Source organism: Moschus berezovskii, chromosome 12 (genome assembly GCF_049115385.1).
Source record: "Moschus berezovskii isolate FMDL1 chromosome 12, NW_MosBer_1.0, whole genome shotgun sequence".
Classification (NCBI taxonomy): domain Eukaryota; kingdom Metazoa; phylum Chordata; class Mammalia; order Artiodactyla; family Moschidae; genus Moschus; species Moschus berezovskii.
The window spans coordinates 27,525,800-27,547,478 of NC_142471.1; the positions used below are offsets into that span (position 1 = coordinate 27,525,800).

General features: G+C 54.5%; 1 protein-coding gene across 1 annotated transcript in view; it reads left to right on the top strand.

Annotated features, from left to right (window-relative positions):
* Positions 1–21,679, top strand: part of ADAMTS14 (ADAM metallopeptidase with thrombospondin type 1 motif 14) — a 109,426-nt gene that overhangs the window by 69,183 nt on the left and 18,564 nt on the right. The window contains exons 5-15 of the mRNA XM_055425530.2: positions 1,917–2,000; positions 2,659–2,806; positions 4,764–4,869; positions 6,782–6,925; positions 7,547–7,679; positions 9,203–9,316; positions 10,974–11,122; positions 13,194–13,369; positions 16,297–16,430; positions 16,801–16,924; positions 17,862–17,942. Of these exons, the coding sequence (XP_055281505.2) occupies positions 1,917–2,000; positions 2,659–2,806; positions 4,764–4,869; positions 6,782–6,925; positions 7,547–7,679; positions 9,203–9,316; positions 10,974–11,122; positions 13,194–13,369; positions 16,297–16,430; positions 16,801–16,924; positions 17,862–17,942 (1,393 nt within the window). The remainder of the gene's footprint in view (positions 1–1,916; positions 2,001–2,658; positions 2,807–4,763; positions 4,870–6,781; positions 6,926–7,546; positions 7,680–9,202; positions 9,317–10,973; positions 11,123–13,193; positions 13,370–16,296; positions 16,431–16,800; positions 16,925–17,861; positions 17,943–21,679) is intronic.

A 21,679-nucleotide genomic window follows, 5' to 3' on the forward strand; every position in this document is an offset into this window, starting at 1 on the left:
TTGGTGCAAGGGTTGTTTTTTGTAAGGATGCCTGTCGCCTCCTTCCTCAGTGTGTGCTGGCCATTATCTCCTTGATGGGGATGTGCAGATGTAGCAGTTGGTGCCTGATCATGAGGTTCTCTGTGGCAGTGGTGGTTCATTTGTGCCCCTGGAGCACGCCATGGGAGCAGAGGGAGTCTGAGACCACTTCTGGAGCCTGGGAGGTGAAAGCAGTGGCTTGAGACAGCTCCTGAAGCCTGGGGCAAGGTGTTGGGGAGGATGGTAGAGGCATATGACTGTGCTTGAAGTCTAGGGATGGAGGGGAGCAATAATGGCAGCTCATACACACCCCTGGAGCTCCTGTAGGTAATGTCCTGCCACCTGAGAGCTCATGTAGGGAAAAAGGCTATAATGGTGAGTTTTGCCTCTCTTCCTGTGTACTGCCCATACACTGGTCTCTAAGGCAGCCCAGGCCTCCTCTGCGTAAACCCTCAGATGGGGTCACACCAAACTCTAGCCCCTTTGCTCATAGCCCACCCCAGGCCCCTCCCCGTGTCCGATATCCAAAGCCCAAGCTTCTGCACCCAGCCCCTGTCCACACTGGTGGCCACGTGTCTCAGGCTGGGGAGTGCGGAGTGATGGTACTGACCGTATGTACAGGTTTCTTTCCATTCTAGCTGCTTCAAACCAGTTGCTGCAGTCTCCTCCAAGGCTCCAAAGCTTCCCCTCTGTCCCAGCTGACTTCCCTGCTGGTGAGGGGACTTCCCAGGTGCAGGAACCTTCCCTCCTTAATAGCTTCCTCCAAGGGGCACAGGTCCAGTTCTACTTCCTTCCTCAGTTTTTTTTTTTTTTGTCCTGCCCAATTGTATGAGACTGTCTTGCTCTTACAGAGGCTGGGAGTCTTCTGCCAATGTTTGGTAGATATTCTGTGAGAATCATTCCACAGGTAGATGTATTTTTGATGTACATGGAAAGAAGTGAGCTTCATCTTACTATTCCATCTCTGATCACCTCTGACTTTTTGCTTTTCTTTTTTTTGGGGGGTGGGTGTAGTTGCTTTTCAAAGTTTTTAGAGTGAAATATTTTATATCCAGGAATAAGTTATTTAAAACAAAAAAGCTGGAGTGGTCTAGTGGGACCACTCAGGAGATGGACAACTGTAGGAGCAGGTGAGCTGCCTGTCCTTGGAGATGGACAAGCAGAGGTGGTGTCCATCTGTCATGGACATGGTTCCAGGACTTCCTGAACAGGCAATGGATGGGGGCTGTGTTCTTTGATGAACTGTGCCAGGACTGCCTCACAGGTCCCTGAGCCTGTGGGAGAAGGGAGTAATCCAACGCACTGCTCCTCTCCTCACACTTCACCACGCCTGAGAATCACTGGGGAGCTCGTTCCAACTCTGACTCTGTTTCAGGAGGTGGGCCCAAGACTGCATTTTTAATGAGCTCTGCGATGCTAAAGCTTCTGGTCCAAGGCCCTGGAGCACTTTCCCCCTGGATTTGCTCTAGAGGAGTGCCCAGGTATTACAGAGCAAACAGATGATGCCAGGGTCATGGAAAGGTAAACAGGGCTTTGAGGATGAGTGACCTGAGCTGAGTGGCGTTTCTGAAAGGCCTCTTCAGAGATATAAAAAGATAAGAGTCTGAGTTGCTGGGTTTGAGAACAGGTCACCTCCCACTTTGGCTTTATGGAGAGAGCTCAGTGTTGGAATGCAGCCGGCCAGGATTTGAATCCCAGCTTTGCAGCTCATTAGCTGTGTGTCCTTGGACAGTTTCTCTTGCCTTCCTCTGCTTCAGTTTCTTCATCTGAGGATAGAAATGCCTGCTGGATAAGGCCATGATCAGGATGAATTAGGATAACATGTCAGGTACCGCAATCAGTGGGTCTTTAATGAACACTGGCTTTTCCCAACACCATACACTCGTGTCTTCTTGTAGGTGGATGAGATTTACCATGATGAGTCCCTGGGGGTCCACATAAACATCGCCCTTGTCCGCTTGATCATGGTTGGCTACCGACAGGTAAACCTCTTTATCAGTAGGCAGGATTGGGAGGGAGATGGGGTGTGAGGCAAGAGCATCAGACAAGCTAGGGTGTTGGGAAGGGGGAGCAGTGTCTAGGAAACATTTTATTTCCAGAATCAGGGCTCAGAGACCATGAGGTCTCAGTGGTAGAGGCATCTGGGGTTGATAAGTGGGACTTATAATTTCCCTCCAGTCAGATAAATGGACAGTCCTTGATCCCTATACCTGGAGGTCCCACTCCTTGAATCGATGGGGAAAATGGGGCTTAGAGAGGTGACAGCGACCAAGATGAGTCCTGTGAGGGTTGGGCCCCAGGCTCTGTTGCTCATTTCCCCCATGTGGGAGTAAAAGCAGAGTTTTCCTCTAGAGGCTGCTGTGAAGATTAAGTGACAATGAATGTGGAGAGGAAGGGCTCAGAATGGCACCTGCCTGTCGAGGGATTAGAGATCATCCGCTCTCAGCAGATGGGAGTCCTGACATGGGGCTTGGCACAGGAACATTCCCTGAAGCAGGGTGGGACTATGTGCCTGCGGCGGCCAGAGTCAGTGACCCCGGGGAAGGCACTGCTATCACTTGGGCCTCGGTGTCCCCTGCTGACGGGAGCCTGTTGTGGTCTGCGGGATCTGACCAACCACCCTGCTCTCTGGCCTCACAGTCCCTGAGCCTGATAGAGCGTGGGAACCCCTCTCGCAGCCTGGAGCAGGTGTGTCGCTGGGCCCACTCTCAGCAGCGCCAGGACCCCAGCCACGCAGAGCACCATGATCATGTCATCTTCCTCACTCGGCAGGACTTCGGGCCCTCAGGTATGCAAGGTACTGTATTTGCCATGGCCAGGTGTGTGCAGCTACAAGGCAGGGGCCGAGGCTGTCTCTGGGGCCACCCTAGGAGGACTGGAGGAATTTTTTTCAACAAAAAGATCCTTGAGACTTTGGAGCAGGACCTGGCTGGACAGGTGGGCAAGCTTTGCAGTGGTTTCTTAGGGACCAGGGAGAGTGAAGGGGTCTTGCTCTGGTCCCTGCTGCTTTGGTTGAACCTGCAGTTGGCTGCTCATCAGGCTCTGGCCCTGTGCTCACCGTCCTGGGACCTGGCTGCTCGAGGGTCTCAGTGACCTTTAAGGTGCTCCTGCCCCCACTATCCTTCCGTCTTCAGAAGCTGGCCATAGGGAGCCTGTGACAGGGCCAGTGTGGACTTCTGGAAGGAAGGCCCTGCTCTCTCTGCTGATTTATGACTCTGCAGCCCAGTGAGCTGAGTTTACTCATTCCCAGAACTCTCCCCACTGTGGAGTGGAGGAAATAGTAGTATATTTGCCGTCCTCTGTTCCCAGGCTGCTAAAAGGTCCAAGGGATGCATGCAGTGTCTGTGATAGAGGCTGGCTGAGTGCCCTTTGCAAACTCAGGAAGCTTGGATCACCTCCCCCTGGCCCTAACTTTCTGTAAGGGGAAACCAAGGCCCAGAGTGGCAACAAGGTTTGCCCGGGCCCCACTGCAGAGAGGAGACAGAGCTGAATCTCAGACTGGATCTCCAGGCACCAAGTTGAAGGCTTCTTAGTGTTTTCTGGTCTGATGCTAGAAGAGGGTCAGCCTGTACCCAAAAGGGCTGCTTGTCTGAATCCCTGAAATCCCCAAGGCGAGCTTGTACACACACAGATTGACACACACATGTACAGACTAATGTGTACTCTTGCCCAGACACGTGCACACAGACACCCATGCACATGTGTACTAGCATGTTCTGTTGAGCACATCCAGACCTCCAGGACAGGCAGGACCCCAGAAACCTCTATACCCCCAGGACCACCTCAGAAAAGGGTTTTGGCAGTTCTGAAGACAGATAATAGCTGCCTGGTCCTGGCTGGCTGGAAGCCGAGGGTAGGGAGCGTTCTCTGCCATTGCCCCCTCTTCAGAGGTCTTCCCCAGCCCAGGCTGCCCTCCCAGCTATTATGGGCCCTGGAGAGGCAGGGATGCAGCCCCCTAGATCATAAGCCCCCTAGATCACACAAAGCCACTCAGCCAGTGCTGGCCTCACCGTGGCTGCCATGTTCTGGCCCCCTGCACTGCCTGTGTCTCCTGAGACCTACACAGTCGTGTCTTCACTCTGCCCATATCCTCCCCTCCACGTGTCCCCCCCACCTCCCCAGAGTCTCTCACCTCTCCCCCAGCCCCAGCTCTGGGCCCCTCATAAGTCATTCCCTGGTCCCCTCAATCCCTTCCATTAGACCCATTCTCTGGATGACTCCCAGTCATCCCCGCACATCCCTCTGAGCTCCTGGAACTCCAGCCCTCCAGGCCCACCCCCCTGAGTAACCTCCTGACCCTGGTCTGCCCCTCACGGGTGTGGATGTGCTGTAGGATGGTGCGGGCTGGCACCTGATTCTTCTATTCTCCCCATAGTGTCTAACACACTGCCAGCTGTCACACTGCACAGATGTATGGAGCTTGTCAACTGACCTACTGTCTGGCTGGAAGGCTGCAGCTTGGAAGTTGGGTGTGTGCAGGCTTTGGCACACTGCCTTGTTTAGAAGAGGGGCTGACAGGCGCAGGGAGCCACAGGCCAGAAGGGAAGTCATCATGCCTTAGGATGCCGGGGCAGCTTGGCCCAGGTGCCATACTGCAGCTGCATACGTACAGGGCGGGTCGTTGCAAGAATCCTTCTTCCTCCCGGGACCCTCTGGCAGTGACCCTATCCAGATGTGCCTGCGGTGGCTGGCTCAGCACAGACCTCGTGTGACCTCTCTCTGCGCTCTCTCCCCGTCCCTGGCAGGGTACGCGCCTGTCACCGGTATGTGCCACCCCCTGAGAAGCTGTGCCCTCAACCACGAAGACGGCTTCTCCTCGGCCTTTGTGGTGGCCCATGAGACAGGCCACGTGTAAGTGGCCCCGGGGGGGTGGGCTGTGCCTTGGGCTCCAAGGAGGTCTGTAAGTCTGGGAGGTTTGGTCCCAGTTCTGAGTCCCATCCCAGGCTCCTGGGAGATGCCAGAGGAGCTGCCCTGAGGGGGAGGGAGCAATTCTGGGTCTGCCTTGGGCCCAGCCCCCAAATCCCAGGGCTGCGGGGGACCAGACATGGCCCCGCCTCTGCAGCTCAGTGGCAGTGTCCCCTCAGAGGCAGCACTGTGCTCTCTGGGTGGCCTCTGTCCCTCTGTCCAGTCACCCCTCGGGGCCCTCCCTGCTGCTCACATGTGCAGTGCTGGCCAGAGTCCATCTTAAACAGGTGCATGTAGAGCCGGGACTCGGGCCAGGCTGGTGGCTGGCTTACGTGATCCTCGGACCTGGATTTGGTTTAGAGTGTATCCATTCATTCAGTCAACCAGTATTCCTTGAACACCTGTTGTGTGCCAGGCCCTGTTCTAGAAATAGGGCTTCCATGGAGAACGGGACACAAAAGCATGCAAGACACTATGTGCTGGGAGAAAACAAATAACCCACCATCCAGTGTCCAGCGGTGAGGCACACTTGTCACAGTCACGCCTCGACCTGGTCTGTCCCCAAGGCAGAGCTAAGGGACACGCCCCCGGCTTGCCTGTCCCCAGCCAAGGCATAGAGTGAGGGCCGTTTTTTGCAGCTGGAAGGACATGGGAAGGAGTGGGCCAGCTGCGAGGGCGAGCCTGCTGCCCACGGTCAGCCGTGCCCCTCTCCGCATCTGCCTGCCCCCGTGGTTTCACCCCAGCCCTGCCCTTCGCTGAGCGGGTGGCACCTCCTCTCTGGGGCCTTCGTTTCCTCAGCTGCAACACAGAGGCTGACACCGGGGAAATCTCCGAGGGCCCTTCCTGCTCTGGTGGCCAATACTTCCACATATTCTAGAGCCAGGAGTTTGTCTTCCTGTATGTGGGGGGCACTCTTCACTCACAGAGCCGCTGCCTGCAGAGAGACAAGGTCAAGCTTAGAGGCCCCACGTGTCTGTCTAGCGGCCAAGGCCAGATGCAGACGTCTGGGAGTGTGTAAGAATTTAGAACCTTTGGGCTTCGGTGTTACATACTAACTATAAAGGGCTTCCCAGATGGCGCTAGTGGTAAAGAACATACCTGCCAATGCAGGAGACGTAAGCAATGTGGGTTTGAACCCTGGGTTGGGAAGATCCCCTGGAGGAAGGCACAGCAACCCACTCCAGTATTCTTGCCTGGAGCATCCTAAGGGCAGAGGAGCCTGGCGGGCTTCAGTCCATGGGGTCGTAAAGAATCAGACATGAGTGATGCGACTTAGCATGCACACTCACTATAAAGAGCAAACTCTTAAACTATTTAAACTATCGTTATGGCAGGTGGGTACCGCACACATAGCTCTGTAAGGCCAGGTCTAGGAGAAGCTAAAGAGGCTGGTACACAGGGAGGGCACCATAAGCCAGGTAGTACTGAGCAGAATGAAACTGGGCCTTGTGCACGAGGCCTCAGGTTTGGAAGGAAGACAGTGCGAGGTGTGAAAGTTGTTAACCACGGTGTAGGTGGCCCCTGCTGTGGGTGGCCGGCCCCTGGGCAGGGTGGCCAAGAAGGGCGTCCTGGGGCCAGAGTGGGGCTTGAGCTGGTTTCAGACACCGTGAGGACGTTAGGGAAGGTTTGAGGAGGGGGCTGGAGGGCAGAATGAGCTCAGCCCGATTGAGGGGCAGTGGGGGGCCTCAGCTTCCGTCCAGTGGGGTGGCTCTCCCCTCTGCACAGTGGGGAAACTGAGACCAGAAGGCACAGTCTGAAGCCGGGTGAGGGCAGAGTCCCCAGCCCACCTGCTCGTCTTCCCAGGGGTGGGCTCCCTGGGGGTGACTCAGGACTGCCCTCTCTGCTCCCCCACCTCCAGGCTCGGCATGGAGCACGACGGTCAGGCGAACGGCTGTGGGGATGAGACCAGCCTGGGCAGTGTCATGGCGCCCCTGGTGCAGGCCGCCTTCCACCGCTTCCACTGGTCTCGCTGCAGCAAGCTGGAGCTCAGCCGCTACCTTCCGTAGGTCACCTCTGTCCTCTGCCTCTCCGCCTCCCCCATCATCTCCCCTCAGAGCACCATCCCATCCCTGACACACGCTCCAGTCCAGCTTTGCTGGCCAGTTTCCTGGGCCTCCGGGGGTGTGGAGGCCCAGGACGAGTGTTGGATTCGGGAGCTCAAGGCCACAGATGGGCGCAGAGTGGATTCGGGTGGGGTAGGTGCCGGCAGAGACACTGTCACTAACCTCTGCAGCAATCGGCTGGGCCCGGCGTACGTGCTGCATGTTGGGCTGATTTGTCTTCCTCTCTCAGTGCAGTGAGCCCTCAAACTGTCTGAGAGCCAGCCTTTATTCTGGGCCGTGGCATGAACTCTGTAATGTGGGTGAAATTGGCCCTGTAAGAAAACCATGAGCTGCGTGCCTAAGGCTGCTCCCAGTGCCCTTGCCTTGGAGCCCAGACATGGTCATGAGTGGAAGCAGGGGCACCTGTGGGGTAGTCCATTTTTCCTGGAGAATGCAGCAACTAGCACAGAGCAGCAGGCAGGTTCCTGCAGGCCTTCCTAGCTTGGTTCCCGCCCCCTCCTCTGTGAAGGGAGAGATGGGGTTCCTGCCCCGCCCGGCTCACTCCCTGCCTCTGCCGGCAGCTCCTACGACTGTCTCCTTGACGACCCCTTTGCGCCTGCCTGGCCCCAGCCCCCGGAGCTGCCTGGCATTGACTACTCAATGGATGAGCAGTGTCGCTTCGACTTTGGCACTGGGTACCACACTTGCTCGGCGGTGAGTTCCCATGGCCTCTGCCAGCTGGGATGCCAGGCCAGCCTCCTGGGTCCCAGGCTGGTCATTCATGGAGCCACCATAGGGGGATTCAGGATGACCAGGGTCTAGGCCCTGCCACCTTCTGCTATGTCCCCACCGCACCCAGTCCCATGGAGGGGTGGGGAGACAGTGTGTGTGGGGTCTGGAAAATGCCTGGAAGGATGGGAACAGAGTAGAACACAGAGGGTGGGGCACCGATGGGGTCCTGGCGGGCCAGGCTGGTCACTGGGGGCGTTTATCTGCCAGGTGGCCCGTGTGTCAGATCAGGTACTAGCTCTGGGCTGGTAGAGAAATAGTTGCCACCCTCTGCTGTCTGGGTGTTTGGCAGGATGTTTGGGGCAGACTTCTCATCTGGTGAAGTTCTCCTGTGTCCCACGTAATCTCTCTCCAGCGGGTCAGTTGCATGCTCACTCCATCCTCTGCCCTGTGCCTGAGATGACAGATACAAGGGAGCAGAGCCCTGTCCTCCCCTGCAGGACAAGGCAGGGAGAGCCTGGCGCCTGGCAATCAGCTGAACCACCCAGGGGAGAATCAAACAGCCACTGAGCAGGGCCCAGGCAGAGGCTCAGGGAAGGGGTAGTCCCAGGGCAAGGGGGATGTCCCAAAGGGTCAGGCCTTGGTGCCTTGAGTACGTCATACCTCCCCTATCCAGGAGCGCAGCCCCCTCCTCAGCTCTGCAGGACCCAAAGGCCCTGTATGTGGCCATCTTGTGCATGGCCCAGGCCACACTGGGACACCTGGTCTCTGCTTTGAGGATGGAGAAGCAGCTGGGAAATGGTATTTCAATGCCCAGAAGCTGTGTTTGTAGGACATGAGTCTGGCTGGCAGGGGATGATAGGACAGAGAAGGAGATTGAGGCTTTCCTAAACAATGTGAAATATAAGGTTACCAGCCTTATGTGAGGAAATGGCAACCCGCTCCAGTATTCCTGCCTGGGAAATCCCATGGACAAAGGAATCTGGCAGGCTATAGTCCATGGGGTCACAAGAATTGGACATGACTTAGTGACTAAACCACCACCCCAACCTTATATGAGAGGGAGATGGGAGTCCTGACCTTGTCAGGGTGCTTCAGGGTCTGGGCTAGACTGGCAGCTCCCTCCAAGCCCCCCACAGGCACAGAACTCAGGGGGCATTAGCAGACTCAGCCTGCCCACAGCCTCAAACCCTGGTCCCTGCTTGGTGACAGACTGGCCTCTGCAAGGCGAGGAGGGAGGCCTTGGAGGGGTGAGCAGAGGCATGTGGGCTGTGGCTGGTGCCTTCTTCTCGGTGGGGTTGCTGGAGGCCACGGGCACTTGGGGTGGAGTTGAGCTGGCGGACGTGTGGGGCTCTGGTTGGACGGGCCCCTCCTGCCTCCCTGGCGGTGTTTGACCCCAGCGCCCACCTGCACCCTGCCCCCTCTCTGTCACTGTCGGTTCCCCTGGACAACTCGCCAGAGCTGGAGGGCCAGTCCAGCCCGGTGATCCCATCCCCCTTGCCGCACAGTTCAGGACCTTCGAGGCCTGCAAGCAGCTGTGGTGCAGCCACCCCGACAACCCGTACTTCTGCAAGACCAAGAAGGGGCCCCCACTGGACGGGACTGAGTGCGCGCCAGGCAAGGTAGCTGTGAGCTGGGGCTGCAGTCAGAGTGCCTTCCTGGGTGCCGGCCCCCGGGGGGACCTGCCCCCCACCCTGCCCAGTGTGGATGTGAGTGCATGGTGGCCAGGGCGGGATGGGAGTGTGGGACAAGAGTGAGCCTTGCGTGCAGGCAGATGGTTGTGGAGTCCTCACGTGAACTCACACACACCGCCTCTCCTCTCTGGGATCACAGTCTTTGGCTTCAACAGAGACCAAGTTTGGCCTTGTCTCATAGTGCATCAGCAGGCATGTTTACTCCCATTTGACAGATGAGGAGAGTGAGGCCCAGGCCGGTTAGGGAACCTGTGGAGGTCGGACAGAGGGTGATTAGCAGAGAGAGGGGTGAAGGCAAGCCTCCGGGTATTCTGCCTGCTCACCTCCCCCCTGCTCACCATACCGTTTCTCACCACCCCCAACCAAAGCTGCCCATTCACTACTTTCTGGTGTGTGTTTGCACTCTCTCCGTGTGTGTGTGGGGGTGTTCAGGGATCCCTGGGTCTGAGCGTCTTGAGCTGAGGTCTGAAACCCACCTCTGCTCTATCACTGGCTGGCCCTGCCTCTCTGTGGTGACCTTGGGCTGTCCTCTGACCCATGCCGCTCCCTAACCAAGCACATGTCTCTCCTCGGCTTCTTGTGAAGTTAGGAGTCCTGTGAAAGCAAATGAGGGCGCTGGGAAGAAGCAGGGTGCTGCCCGCACCAGCCTGTCCTCTGCCCTTCACCCTCGGCTCTCAGCAGACTCGCATCTGTGAATGGTCTGTCCCTTCACAGATGGGCGGAGCTTCTTTTAAAAATCTCTGTCCCTACAGAGGCTGACTCAGTCTGGGGGTGAAGCTGAGACATCCGGAGTTTGAAAAGTTCCCCTAGTGACTCTGAGGCTGAGAAACACTGAGTTCTCTCTTGAAAATGACCTGGAGGGCTTTACTGTATTTCTCACCTATGGCCCTACAGGAAAAGAGAAGGGAGTTAACCTGGGTTGAGCTCTCCTTTGTGCCTGGCCTTGTGCTGAGGCCTTTGTGAGTGTGGTTGCCTTCAGTTCTGAGAACAGTCCCATTTAACAGGCAAGTACACTGAGGTTCAGCAAGGTGAAGCTCTGCCAAAGCCACATACAGCTAGTAATGGCCAAGCCGGGATTCAAACCCTGGCTTCTTGAACTTGAGGCACACACCCTCCACTGTGTGGCTGGACCTCCCGGGTAGCTGGCTTCGCTCCCATGAACATACCTGCTTGGGGTCCCAGATGGTGATTTCGAGGTACAGAGCCAAGAACAACGCTAGATTGTGTGGGAAGATTGTGTCTTCTCTCCCTTATCAGCTCTCTGTGCCTCTGCGGGTGGTAAACCAAATAATTGCAGTTCCTGTCATCATTATTATATCACCTGCTCTTATTGGAGGGCTGTGTGTGAGTGCTCACGACAGCTCTGTGGGTGAGTGTTGTTACCCCTATTGTCCAGCTGAGGAGTGGGCTCTGAAAGGGATAGCCTTTGCTGAGGGTCATTCAGCTCACAGTAGGGGCTGGATTCTGTGCAACCCCGAGGCTGGTGCTCTGAGCATTCCTTTCTCTGGGCTTGCCCGTGGTGCCCAGTTGGGCACTTTCTGTGGCGTGGCTCCAGGGTGACCTCACGCCCTCTGCCCCATCCCAGTGGTGCTTCAAAGGTCACTGCATCTGGAAGTCGCCGGAGCAGACTTACGGCCAGGATGGAGGCTGGAGCTCCTGGACCAAGTTCGGCTCGTGTTCTCGGTCCTGTGGGGGTGGGGTTCGATCCCGTAGCCGGAGCTGCGACAATCCCCCGTGAGTGCACTTGGCTGAGGTGGGCAGGGCAGGGGCCTGAGGGTCTTGGAGGGAGAGGCACTGGGGGACAGGGCCCAAGAAAGAAGGGCCCCTGCGGGTGGCTACGTATTTCAGTGGATGAGGACCCAAAATTGTTGCGGGTGCCAAATCACTTCCACCTGGGTCAGACATCTCCCATTGGGTCTGACATCTGAGAATGGGCCTGAGTCAGTAATTCTCAATATCTCATGTGCAGAGAGGCTGGATGGGCCCAAGGCTTGGTCAGTTTAACAAGCCCTCCCGTGACCCTGATCCTCACTGTTCACTAGCCATGTTTAAGAAGAGTAAATTCCCCAAGTCTGTTTCCTACTACATGAAGCAAAACTTCCTTCAATTTTTCTTATCTCTTTCTAATGTCAAATCCTCTCCTTCCCCCCACTCCAATTTTTCAGCATTCTGGGGGAACAATCTATTTCTCCCTTTTATCCTCTCCATGGGGTTCCCCTCCAGTGGCTTTCGTACCTCTGAGCATCAGCTCTTTATGGCCTCCATCTCCCAAGCTGATGCAGGCTGCTTAGAACAGCTTCATGGGAGTTGGGGGCTGGCCCAGTCTGGCCCTGTGGGTCTGCTGGTCCCAGGAACCAGGGATGCAGAAACTCTGTGGGGCAGGGCCAGCCCAGCCCTCACGGCAATGGATGATGTGATGGGGACCTCAGAACGGCAGGGTCCCAGGACCACAGAGGCTCATTGGGGGTCATCTTCTCTCCAGCGTCTTCAGGAGCAGTCCTTCCTACTCCGCTGTGTGTATACCTCCAGGGATGGGACTCTCAGTGCCTCCTGGAGCAGCCTGTTCCCATGTCAGGTGGCTGTACTGACCCTTTACAAGTAGGAGCCAGAGAGAACAGCCTTGTAACTTCAGCCTGTTGGGGTATGAAAGCTGGGTTAGAGAAAGGGCCAGCAGTGCCCACTCTGGATAAACCACCTCCTGCTCATGGCACATAGTTATTCCCTTGATCGAAGCTCCTGTTTATTGAACTGCTCTGAAATAACTATTTTTATTTTTTGAGGCTTAAATGAAACATTATATGTACTCTCAGCACCATGCCCAGCACAGTTTAAGCACTAATGAAGAACGGCCTCTGTTCTAATTACTCCAGGGTACAGACCGCTTTCTCCGTGCCAGGTGGGGTGCTCAGCAGTCCTGTGCATAAACTCACATAACCCTCCCAGCACCTCTGTACAGAGTTCCAGTCACCCCGTTCACTTGAATACTTTGTACCCGTGATCTTACCGAACCCTTTTAATTTAATGGGGACGAGAGTACAGATTGCTTAAGGATACCTTTTTAAAATGTATTCTTTGATTGGGGAGAATGGAATTGTAGCATGTATATTATCATAAGTGACCAGTCCAGGTTCGACGCATAAATTTTCCTCTGTTCATTTCTTTGCATTTGTGCTTTTTTAATAAAATTCTTTTTTAGAAATAAAAAAAAATAAAATAAAATGTATTCTTCACAGACACACCAGGAGGTAGATAAAATAAGAGGTGTTATGGTCCCTCCTTGAAAGGGGAAATTAAGGCATAGCGGACTTGGATGTAGATTCAGCTAGATCTTTTGACTCCAAACCCGAGTCTCTTTTACCACTCCGTAGTGTGTGGTGGTGGTAAATGGAAGCGGATGCAAATGAGAGCAGTTGGGTCGTGTGTTGGGGGCCTACCGTATGTCAGGCCTGGGTAACGGGTGAAATACGCAAAGGTGAGTGAGACTGATTTCTCGTCCAGCCCAGTTGGAGCGGTTCGTCTTTCCCTCTTGTCTTCCTCCTCCCCACCCCATCTCTTGCCCCATTTCTGTCTTTCAGTCTCTCTTCTGCCCGATCACACATACACACAAACACACAAATAGGTGGCATATGCCTGAAGGGACCAAAAGACTCAGCAGCCCTCACAGTGGGGTTCCCTGCTAATTTCCAAGTTAGCGGGGGCCCCCTTATATGCTCCTCTAAAGGGCTGAGCCGCCCAGGTGGCTATGGGAGAGCCTGCCACCCGTCCAGCCTTTCCAGCCAGCACCGTCTCTCTGTGCCTGTCCCAGCCCAGCTTATGGAGGCCGCGTGTGCTCGGGGCCCATGTTCCAGTACCAGATCTGCAACAGCGAGGAGTGTCCGGGGCCCTACGAGGACTTCCGGGCCCAGCAGTGTGCCAAGCGCAACTCCTACTACATCTACCAGAAAGCCAAGCACAGCTGGATTCCCTATGAGCCGGACGATGGTGAGTGGGACCCTGTTCCCTCCACCTCCCGCCCCATGGCCTTGGGCATCTACTGGGTCCTTATCATCCCAGACAGGGCCTTCCATGCCTGGCCCACCAGTGAGGGTGGTGGGACAGAGGCGGCACCCAAAGGGGCATTGAGTTGGCAGCTTTTCCCTGTGCCTTTGTGCAGGCCTTTGCACTGTGTACATTGGGGGCCCACCATCCTCATGAAAATCATCCTGGATTTGAATTCTCATGTTGTTTGCTGGCAGATGCACGGGCAGTGTCTTGAGCAGGGGTCATTTGGCCCAGAGGTACCATTGAGGCTGGCAGCAGTGCTGGTGGCGGAGCGGGTGCTTTCAAACATGTCCTGCTGTGTGTGGAAGGCCCTGTACAGGTGCAGGCATTCCTTGCTTTGCATCACCGGTGTCCTGAGAAGCTCGGTCCTATTACTGACCATGTTTTTAGGTTTTTACTGATTGTATTACTGTTTTAGGCATTAATGAAAATGATTGGAAAATCAGGTCAATGAGAGCCTCTGGGATCCTCCCACTGAGCCCCTCCAAACTGCCCTGGACACAGGCCTTGGGACTCATGCAGAGGGTCGGAATTTTGGGGCTAAGCCAGTACCTATCTGTTTTGAAGCTTTTTTAGTGATGTCTCTCGTAGTGGCAGAGGATGAGATGGTTAGATAGCATCACTGACTCAATGGGCATGAATTTGAGCAAACTGAGAAAGAGTGAAGGACAGGGAAGCTTGGTGTGCTGCAGTCCATGGACTCTCAAAGAATCGGACATGACTTAGTGATTGAACAGCAGTAAAAAAAAGCAGAGACATTACTTTGCCAACAAAGGTCCGCCTAGTCAAGGCTATGGTTTTTCCCGTGGTCATGTATGGATATGAGAGTTGGACTGTGAAGAAAGCTGATCGCCGAAGAATCAATGCTTTTGAACTGTGGTGCTGGAGAAGACTCTTGAGAGTCCCTTGGACTGCAAGGAGATCCAACCAGTCCATTCTAAAGGAGATCAATCCTGGGTGTTCATTGGAAGGACTGATGCTAAAGCTGAAACTGCAATACTTTGGCCACCTCATGCGACGAGTTGACTCACTGGAAAAGACTCTGATGCTGGGAAAGGTTGGGGGCGGGAGGAGAAGGGGACGACAGAGAATGAGATGCTGGATGGCATCACCGACTCTGTGGACATGAGTTTGAGTGAACTCTGGGAGTTGGTGATGGACAGGGAGGCCTGGCGTGCTGTGATTCATGGGGTCGCGGAGAGTCGGACACGACTGAGCGACTGAACTGAACTGAACCCGTAGCGGCAGAGAGAAGCCAGTGAAGGGCTGGGACTCATTCCGTCCTAGTGCCTTCAGGCTGGAAGGACCTTCAGCTGTCCTCTGAATCTCACTTGCCTGGCCAGCCTCTCCATGGTCCTTCCACAACCTGATGCTCACCCCCTACCACCCGGCCCTTAGCCTCAGGCAGTACTGATCAGAATGGCCTTTGCTCTCCTGAGCCCAGGGCCACCGCCTCGTAGCCCTGGTTTCAAAGTATCCATTGCAAGACCCTCCGTTCTTCAGCTCTCATTCAGAATGCAAGTCTTCAAGTTGGGAAGGGACCTCAGAGGGCCTGAATGTTGCCCACCAGTGCACAGACCGCTCCGGGACATGCTTGCAAGGAGTGTCTTCTCCCTGCTTAGACTCCCCCTAGTCTGGGGAGCTCATCACCTCCATGCCACTGTTGGCTGGCTTTCAGGGCTGCCTGGAAACCCCCTTGCTTGAGGTGTACTGTTCTGGGTACCCCTCAGCCCCTGGTCCAGGTCCCACTGGAAGTATGGCTGCTCCCGTGTGTGAGATCCAAAGTGACACTGGACGTTGTGACTCTAGACTCAAGTCCTGAGTGCTGGGACATGATGTCACAGGGCAACAGGGACCTTTGGGTTGAGGATCCAGGAGCCAGATGGTTCCTGACAGATTTCGCTTTGGAAGCTTTGCAGATCCATCCAGAACCCACACAGGCTGCTTTAACACGGGGTGGGGAAGGGCTGCAAGGTCAATGGGACAGTTGGACTTTGGGTTTTCCCAGGACTTTTACACAAATTCCAGGAAGTTAGCTAAACCCCAAACTCCCTTTTTCTAAGAAACATAGCAAGTGTTTATATGTTCTCCGGAACCTACTTTTCTAGGACATTAATAGCCTAGACAGAGAACATTTGATTGTTAAAACTAGAAAGGACCTCCAGAAAGGGCCTCCTTCCTTCCATCACTGCTGCTCCGTTTTGTAAGCCCAAACCCAGACCACTGTTCTGCCTTCACGAAGCCTTCTAATGTTCACAAGCGTGTTGAGATTCACTATCATATGTGTGACTGGTGATGTGTATGTAGAGATCAGAGCAGAGTCTGGCCCAAACCAGACAGCCTGGGTTAGAATCCTGGCTCTGCCACTTCCTGGGTGGCCGAATGGCCGTGAGCAAATTCCTTAACCACTTTGGTCCTTGGTTTCCTCCTCTGTAATCTTAGAACCTACTTCCTGGGGAGTACTGAGAGGTTTAAATTAGCTAATTCACAAAAAGCTTTTAAAGTTGTATGTCAAGAATGTATAAAAGTTTTTGAAGTCTGGCACATAGTAAGCTTTCAGTAAGTGTTGGCTAATTGTTGTTGTTATTGTTTTATCACTTGCTGTTTCTTAACAGCATGATTTGGCATTTTACTGATGGGGTAATAAATAAGAAACTGAGGTTCAGAGAGGTCAGATAAGTTACCCAAAGTCACACGACTCCTAAGTGTCATAGCAGGGATTTTATGCCCAGCTCCACACCCAGTTCTCCCTGCATTGCTCAGAGCTGGCCCCTGGGGCTTCCTGTTCAGGCCACACGCTAGTGTCAGCCTAGGCCAGCCCACTTTCTGCGAGCCCAGCTGGCTCAGTGTGTTCCCTTTCCCCACAGACGCCCAGAAGTGTGAACTGATCTGCCAGTCAGAGGACACAGGGGACGTGGTCTTCATGAACCAGGTGGTCCATGACGGGACTCGCTGCAGCTACCGGGACCTGTACAGTGTCTGTGCCCGCGGCGAGTGTGTGGTAGGTGGCCCCCTCTGGATCACCCACCCTCGGCCTGCCTCAGACTGGAGGGCTGCAGTGCCTCCCTCTCCTTCTGTTCCCTGGAAAGGCATGCATCACCTCACCTTCCCCACCCATGACACCTCTTGTCCTCAGCATAGCTCTGGGATGCTGGAAAGGGGTCACTGCCCAGCCCCATTCAAGGAGAGAGGCGTGGCTAGGTTTCAGAGCTTGACTGGGTTACATAGCATGTTTGTGGCAGAGTCCTGTCCAGGAATGCCTCTCAGTTTACAGTTCCCTGGGGACTGGAGAGGGGGCCAGGGGCTGCCGGCCCACACGTGGCAGTACGGGTGTGGAAGCCTCCTTTTGCTGACCCCATCTCTGACTTCAGCCCGTCGGCTGTGACAAGGAAGTGGGGTCCATGAAGGCAGATGACAAGTGTGGGGTCTGTGGCGGCGACAACTCCCACTGCAGGACTGTGAAGGGGACGCTGGGCAAGGCCTCCAAGAAGGCAGGTGAGCAGGTGGGGGTGGCAGATGACCAGGAGCATTGGGGTTCTGGTCCAGCCAGGGCCCTAGAGAATGAGCCATCCGTAGCTGAGCCCGTCCCTGCTTGAGCCAGGTCACAGTTCAGGCAGAGAGAGGGGCCCTGGAGCCTCTGCCCTGACTGCTGCCTCACCATCCAGATGTGCTGTGCCTGCGCTTGGGCTCAGGAGCTCAGAAGCGTTTCCTGCTCGGCACTGTGGGTCACAGGAACTCAGCCTGGGCCTGTTGGTGGGAGTGAGGGTGAGAAAGGCTGAGGATGAGGCCCAGGCTGGACTAGCGATTTTCCTTCTCATCCTCATCTTTTACCTTGTTTTCATTTGTTGTTGTTGTTTTAACTGAAGCGCTTCCTGCTTTGAACTCCTGGTCCTTTAAGTTCCTTGACTTCTCTCTGTGCCTCTATTGAAAAGGGCCAGATATTAGTCCTTTACACTTTAGTTTGAACTAGAGTCATTTCCCCTTTGGGAGTATTTCAGCTTTTTCCCTTGTCTCTCCTTGTTGGGGGAAAGTTGGTGGTTCTGAGAAGGGTTAGTTTTCAGGCGTTGGATTGGGAGGATCATGGGGACCCCCTAATGCTGGATCTTCACGGCTTGTTGCATCTAAATCCCTACTGTGGCTTTAAGTATGAGAAAAAGGGGAGAGGGAAACCTCAGGAGAGAGGAGGAGGGTCAAGACAGTGGGAAATAGTGGCAAGTGACACGCGCACTGAATCCATAGTTTTATAGAGCGTTTTTAGCTAATGTAAACTGTGATCCTCTCTGCACTTTGTAAAGAAGGGCCCATTCCTATTTACAGATAAGGAAACTGAGCTTCCTGGGTACCTATGAGGAGTGGGGGTGCTGGGAAATGTTGGGCGTGGTGCTCTCAGTTCAGGATGCTCATGATTTTTCTGGAACCTCTTCTGTGGCAGGGGCTCTCAAGCTGGTGCAGATCCCAGCAGGTGCCAGGCACATCCAGATTGAGGAGCTGGAGAAGGTCCCCCACCACATTGGTGAGTATGGGGTGCTAGGTGATGGGCAGCCAGCCCCTGGGACCTGCCCTCAGGTGTGGGGGAGCTGGGAGAATGGAAGAGAAGATTCTAATGTAGGGGGCATTTCTTGAATTTGAATAATGTGAGAGAATGCTTTTTTGTTGATTGATTGATTTTTCATTTGTGTTGAATTGGAAAAAGGCTCCATGCTTCAGATTTCAGAAGGTATGAAAGGGGATCCAGGGGAGATTCCTTCCACCCTCTACCCCAGGAGCACTTTCCTTCCCCAGGGGCAACCACTGTTCATTTCTTGTGCACATAGGTACCTTTTAAAGGTAACCCATTTTCATAGAATGTATTAGTTAACGTTTGCTGTATAATACATCATCCCCGAGCTTAGCAGCTTCATGCATCAAGTGTTTATTAGCATCAGTTCTGTGGATCCCCAGTTTGGGCTGGGCTCAGCTGGGTGCTTCTTCTAACTCATCCTCCTGGAAACTCACTCACCCAAGTGCAGTCAGCTGGTGGGTCTGTAGGAACCTGGTTGGTACTGGCTGTCAGCTGGGGTGACAGGGGTGACAGGGTCATGTCCCCAGCTGGCTAGCCTGGGATTATGCACGTGGGATCTGTTGCATGGTCCTCAGGAGTGGCAAGAGCAGGCAAACCCCGGTGTGCAAGCCCGTTTCAGATCTCTGCTTGTGTCCTGCTTTCTCATGTCCGAGTGGTCTGAACAAGCCCCATGGCCAAACCCAGACTCAAGAGGTAGAAGCAGAGTATCTCCTAATGGGAGATGTGGTACATCACAGTGCAAAGAGGTGAGCCCTCAGGAGGAGGAGGAATTGGGGGCTGCTTTTGCAGTCCACCAGAGGGACCCTTCAATTATTCTTATTTGGACATGAGTTTGAGTGAACTCCGGGAGTTGGTGATGGACAGGGAGGCCTGGCGTGCTGTGATTCATGGGGTCGCGAAGAGTCGGACACGACTGAGTGACTGAACTGAACTGAACTGAAACACATAATCTCTAAGCTAGATGCCTACCCTTTATACGTACGGCAGTTATACAGCTATAAAACCAAGACATTAAAAATGACAGCCCCTCAAATCAATCAGTAGAATTAAAATTAAGACCATAAATGTAAGAAGGGGAGATTTGTGTGTGTTTCTTTGCTTTGTTCTGTTTTTGCTGAAACTAAAATTGGCATAAAAAATGAGCATGCGCAGAGTAGGCAAATCCATAGAGACAGGAAGTAGGTTAATGGTTGTCAGGGGCTGGAGAGAGGGAGGAATGGTGAGTGACTACAAATGGGTCTCAGATTTCTTTCGGGGGTGATGAAAATGTTCTGGAATTAGATAGTGGTGGTGACTACACAGTCATAGAATTGCACCCTTTAAAAGGCAGAGTTGTATTCAATGTGAATTTCATCTCGATTGAAAGCACATTAGTATGGTTTGGAGCAGGCTCCTGGCGAGCAGGTGGGCAGAAGGCTGCTGCCCACACTCTGGGCAGTGCTGGCTTCCCCACACTTGTCTGTGTTCAGACTCCTTACAGAGGGTGCGTGGTTGTGATGTCCCTGGGCCATGGCATGTCCCAGAGCCCCTCTCACCTACTATAGCCACCGAGTCGCACTGCTTGTTACCAGATCATCATGGACACAGACACAAAATGTGACATCTCTGGGAAAGTTCATATATTACAAAAATGCCAACATTCGTGTCTTTAGGTTATTATTAAAATAATAAAAAACGTTTAAAAAGTCTCCTGGAGAACTTGCACTCCCTGTGCATCTATGTTAGCCCAGCTGTAGAAATTCCTCACCTGCTCTGGAGGGCACCAGAGTGGAGTTGAAGTAGGCAGAAGGCAGAAGGGGAAACTGAGGCCCTAAGTGGGTTGTGGGTGATTTGTGCACCCTCATTCACCTGTGGGATGAGCCAGTCTGGACCCTGGTCTCCGATCTCCCAGCTGCATGCCCCTGCCAGCCACACCTCTGGCTGTGAGATGGGAGGGCTTTGGCTGGGCCATCTCCCTGCACACCTGCCTGTCTGGCTCTGGGGAACTGTGCCAGCACAGGGGCTGGGGAGGGACAGGGACAGGGGAGGGACAGGGGCAGGGAGAGAAGGCCACTTACCCTCGAAAGAAGGTGGTTACAAATACTTCTCTTACTGCAGCCCTACGGATGATTCCAAACTGTCAGAAGCCCCTCGGGCTACCTGCCCAGCTCCTTCCATCCATCCCTACCCTGTGTGGATGTCTAGCCTTCCCAGGGAGCTAGCTCGATGGGCTTGTAGGGAGCAGATGGGCTTCTGTGGAGGTTGGGGTAGAGGCTCCTGGCGTCCAGGGCAGGCTCGGGGTGAGCGCACTCACTATGTGTTTGTGGGGTGAGTCCCTGAGGGTTAGAGCTCTCCAGGAGCTTGGGTGGGAAGGAAGCAGAACTGAGACGTGTCGTTGGCACAGCTTGTGTGACTATTATGTGTGTGAGATCCACAGCAACCCCGGTAAAAATGTGCAGAATATATATGTGTGAGTGTGCGTGCATGTGCCCGTGTGTGCACATGTGTGCTGACAGGGTGTGTGCTCTCTGGAGAAGCCTGGGACAGGTGGCCGCCTTGGCAGTGAAGGCCAAGGCCCTGTCCAAACACGTTTGGCACTCCTGGAATTTAGGGGCATGGACTCTGAAAGGAAGTGAAGGGAGAGAAGCCGTGCTGGTAACACCCACGGTGTGCGGGGCCTGAAGCTGGCACTCTTCATTTGTTGGAGCCTCATGACAACCCTCTTGTTACATGACAACCCATTTTGCAGTTGAGGAAACTGAGGCCCCGAGAGGTTAAGAGAATTGCTGGAAATATGGAGCAGGTCAGTCGTAGGGCCTGGGCTCAGAGCTGGTAGGACCTGGATGGTGGAGAGTCCAGCCCACCACCCCCTGGAAGGTGGGGTGTAGAGCCAGGGGCTGGAGGACAGCAGTAGCCATGAGCCATGGGGACAGACAAGAGCCCTGCCTAAGGCGATGCTCGGCGCTAGCCTGGAGGGTCTGGCCATTCTGGAGCTGGGAGAGATGAGGTTGTGGGGGGTAGGGGCATCTCTCCTCCCGCTCACCAAAGAGGCTGGCCCTCCTGAGAGCTGGACCAGCAGCCTCTGCATGTCCAGGACACACCCTTGCCCATCTCCGGGCCTCTGATTCCGCCATCTGGGTTAATAACAGCACCAACCTCAGAATGCATGTATGGATTGCACTTTGGCAGTGAGCAGAGTGGCCAGCCTGTGGTTGGTGCCCTGTATCCCTGGCTCTTATGTTATAATTACACCAGGTGGGGATACCCCAGGGCTCCAGAGCCTTTGCCCTCCCCACGTGGCTGGGGGCTTGCCAGCCCTTCTCCGACCCCTGGTGCTTCCAGGGTGAATAAGGCTGTGAACTGGGGCCTTTGCTGGGGTGCCTGCAGCCTACACACCTCCCGCCCGCCAGCCAGTTCCAGTTATAGGTTGTGAGTTACTCACTGGCTGGGACTGTAAGGGGCAGACATTTACAGATAGTTTTCTATCCACCCGCTCTGTGCTCGGCCCTGTTCTGGGCCCGGGACACCGAGGCAGGGATGTCCTGATGGGCTGTGGGAGAGACAGGCTATCTGTAATTGCAGCTGTAGCTCAGACGCCGCTTTGATGACAGCAGTAGTGCCTACCATTTATTATGTGCCAACTGCATGCCATGCACTCTGCCTTGTCCTTTACATATATGAACTTTAATTGTCCCAAGAGCCCCTTGGTA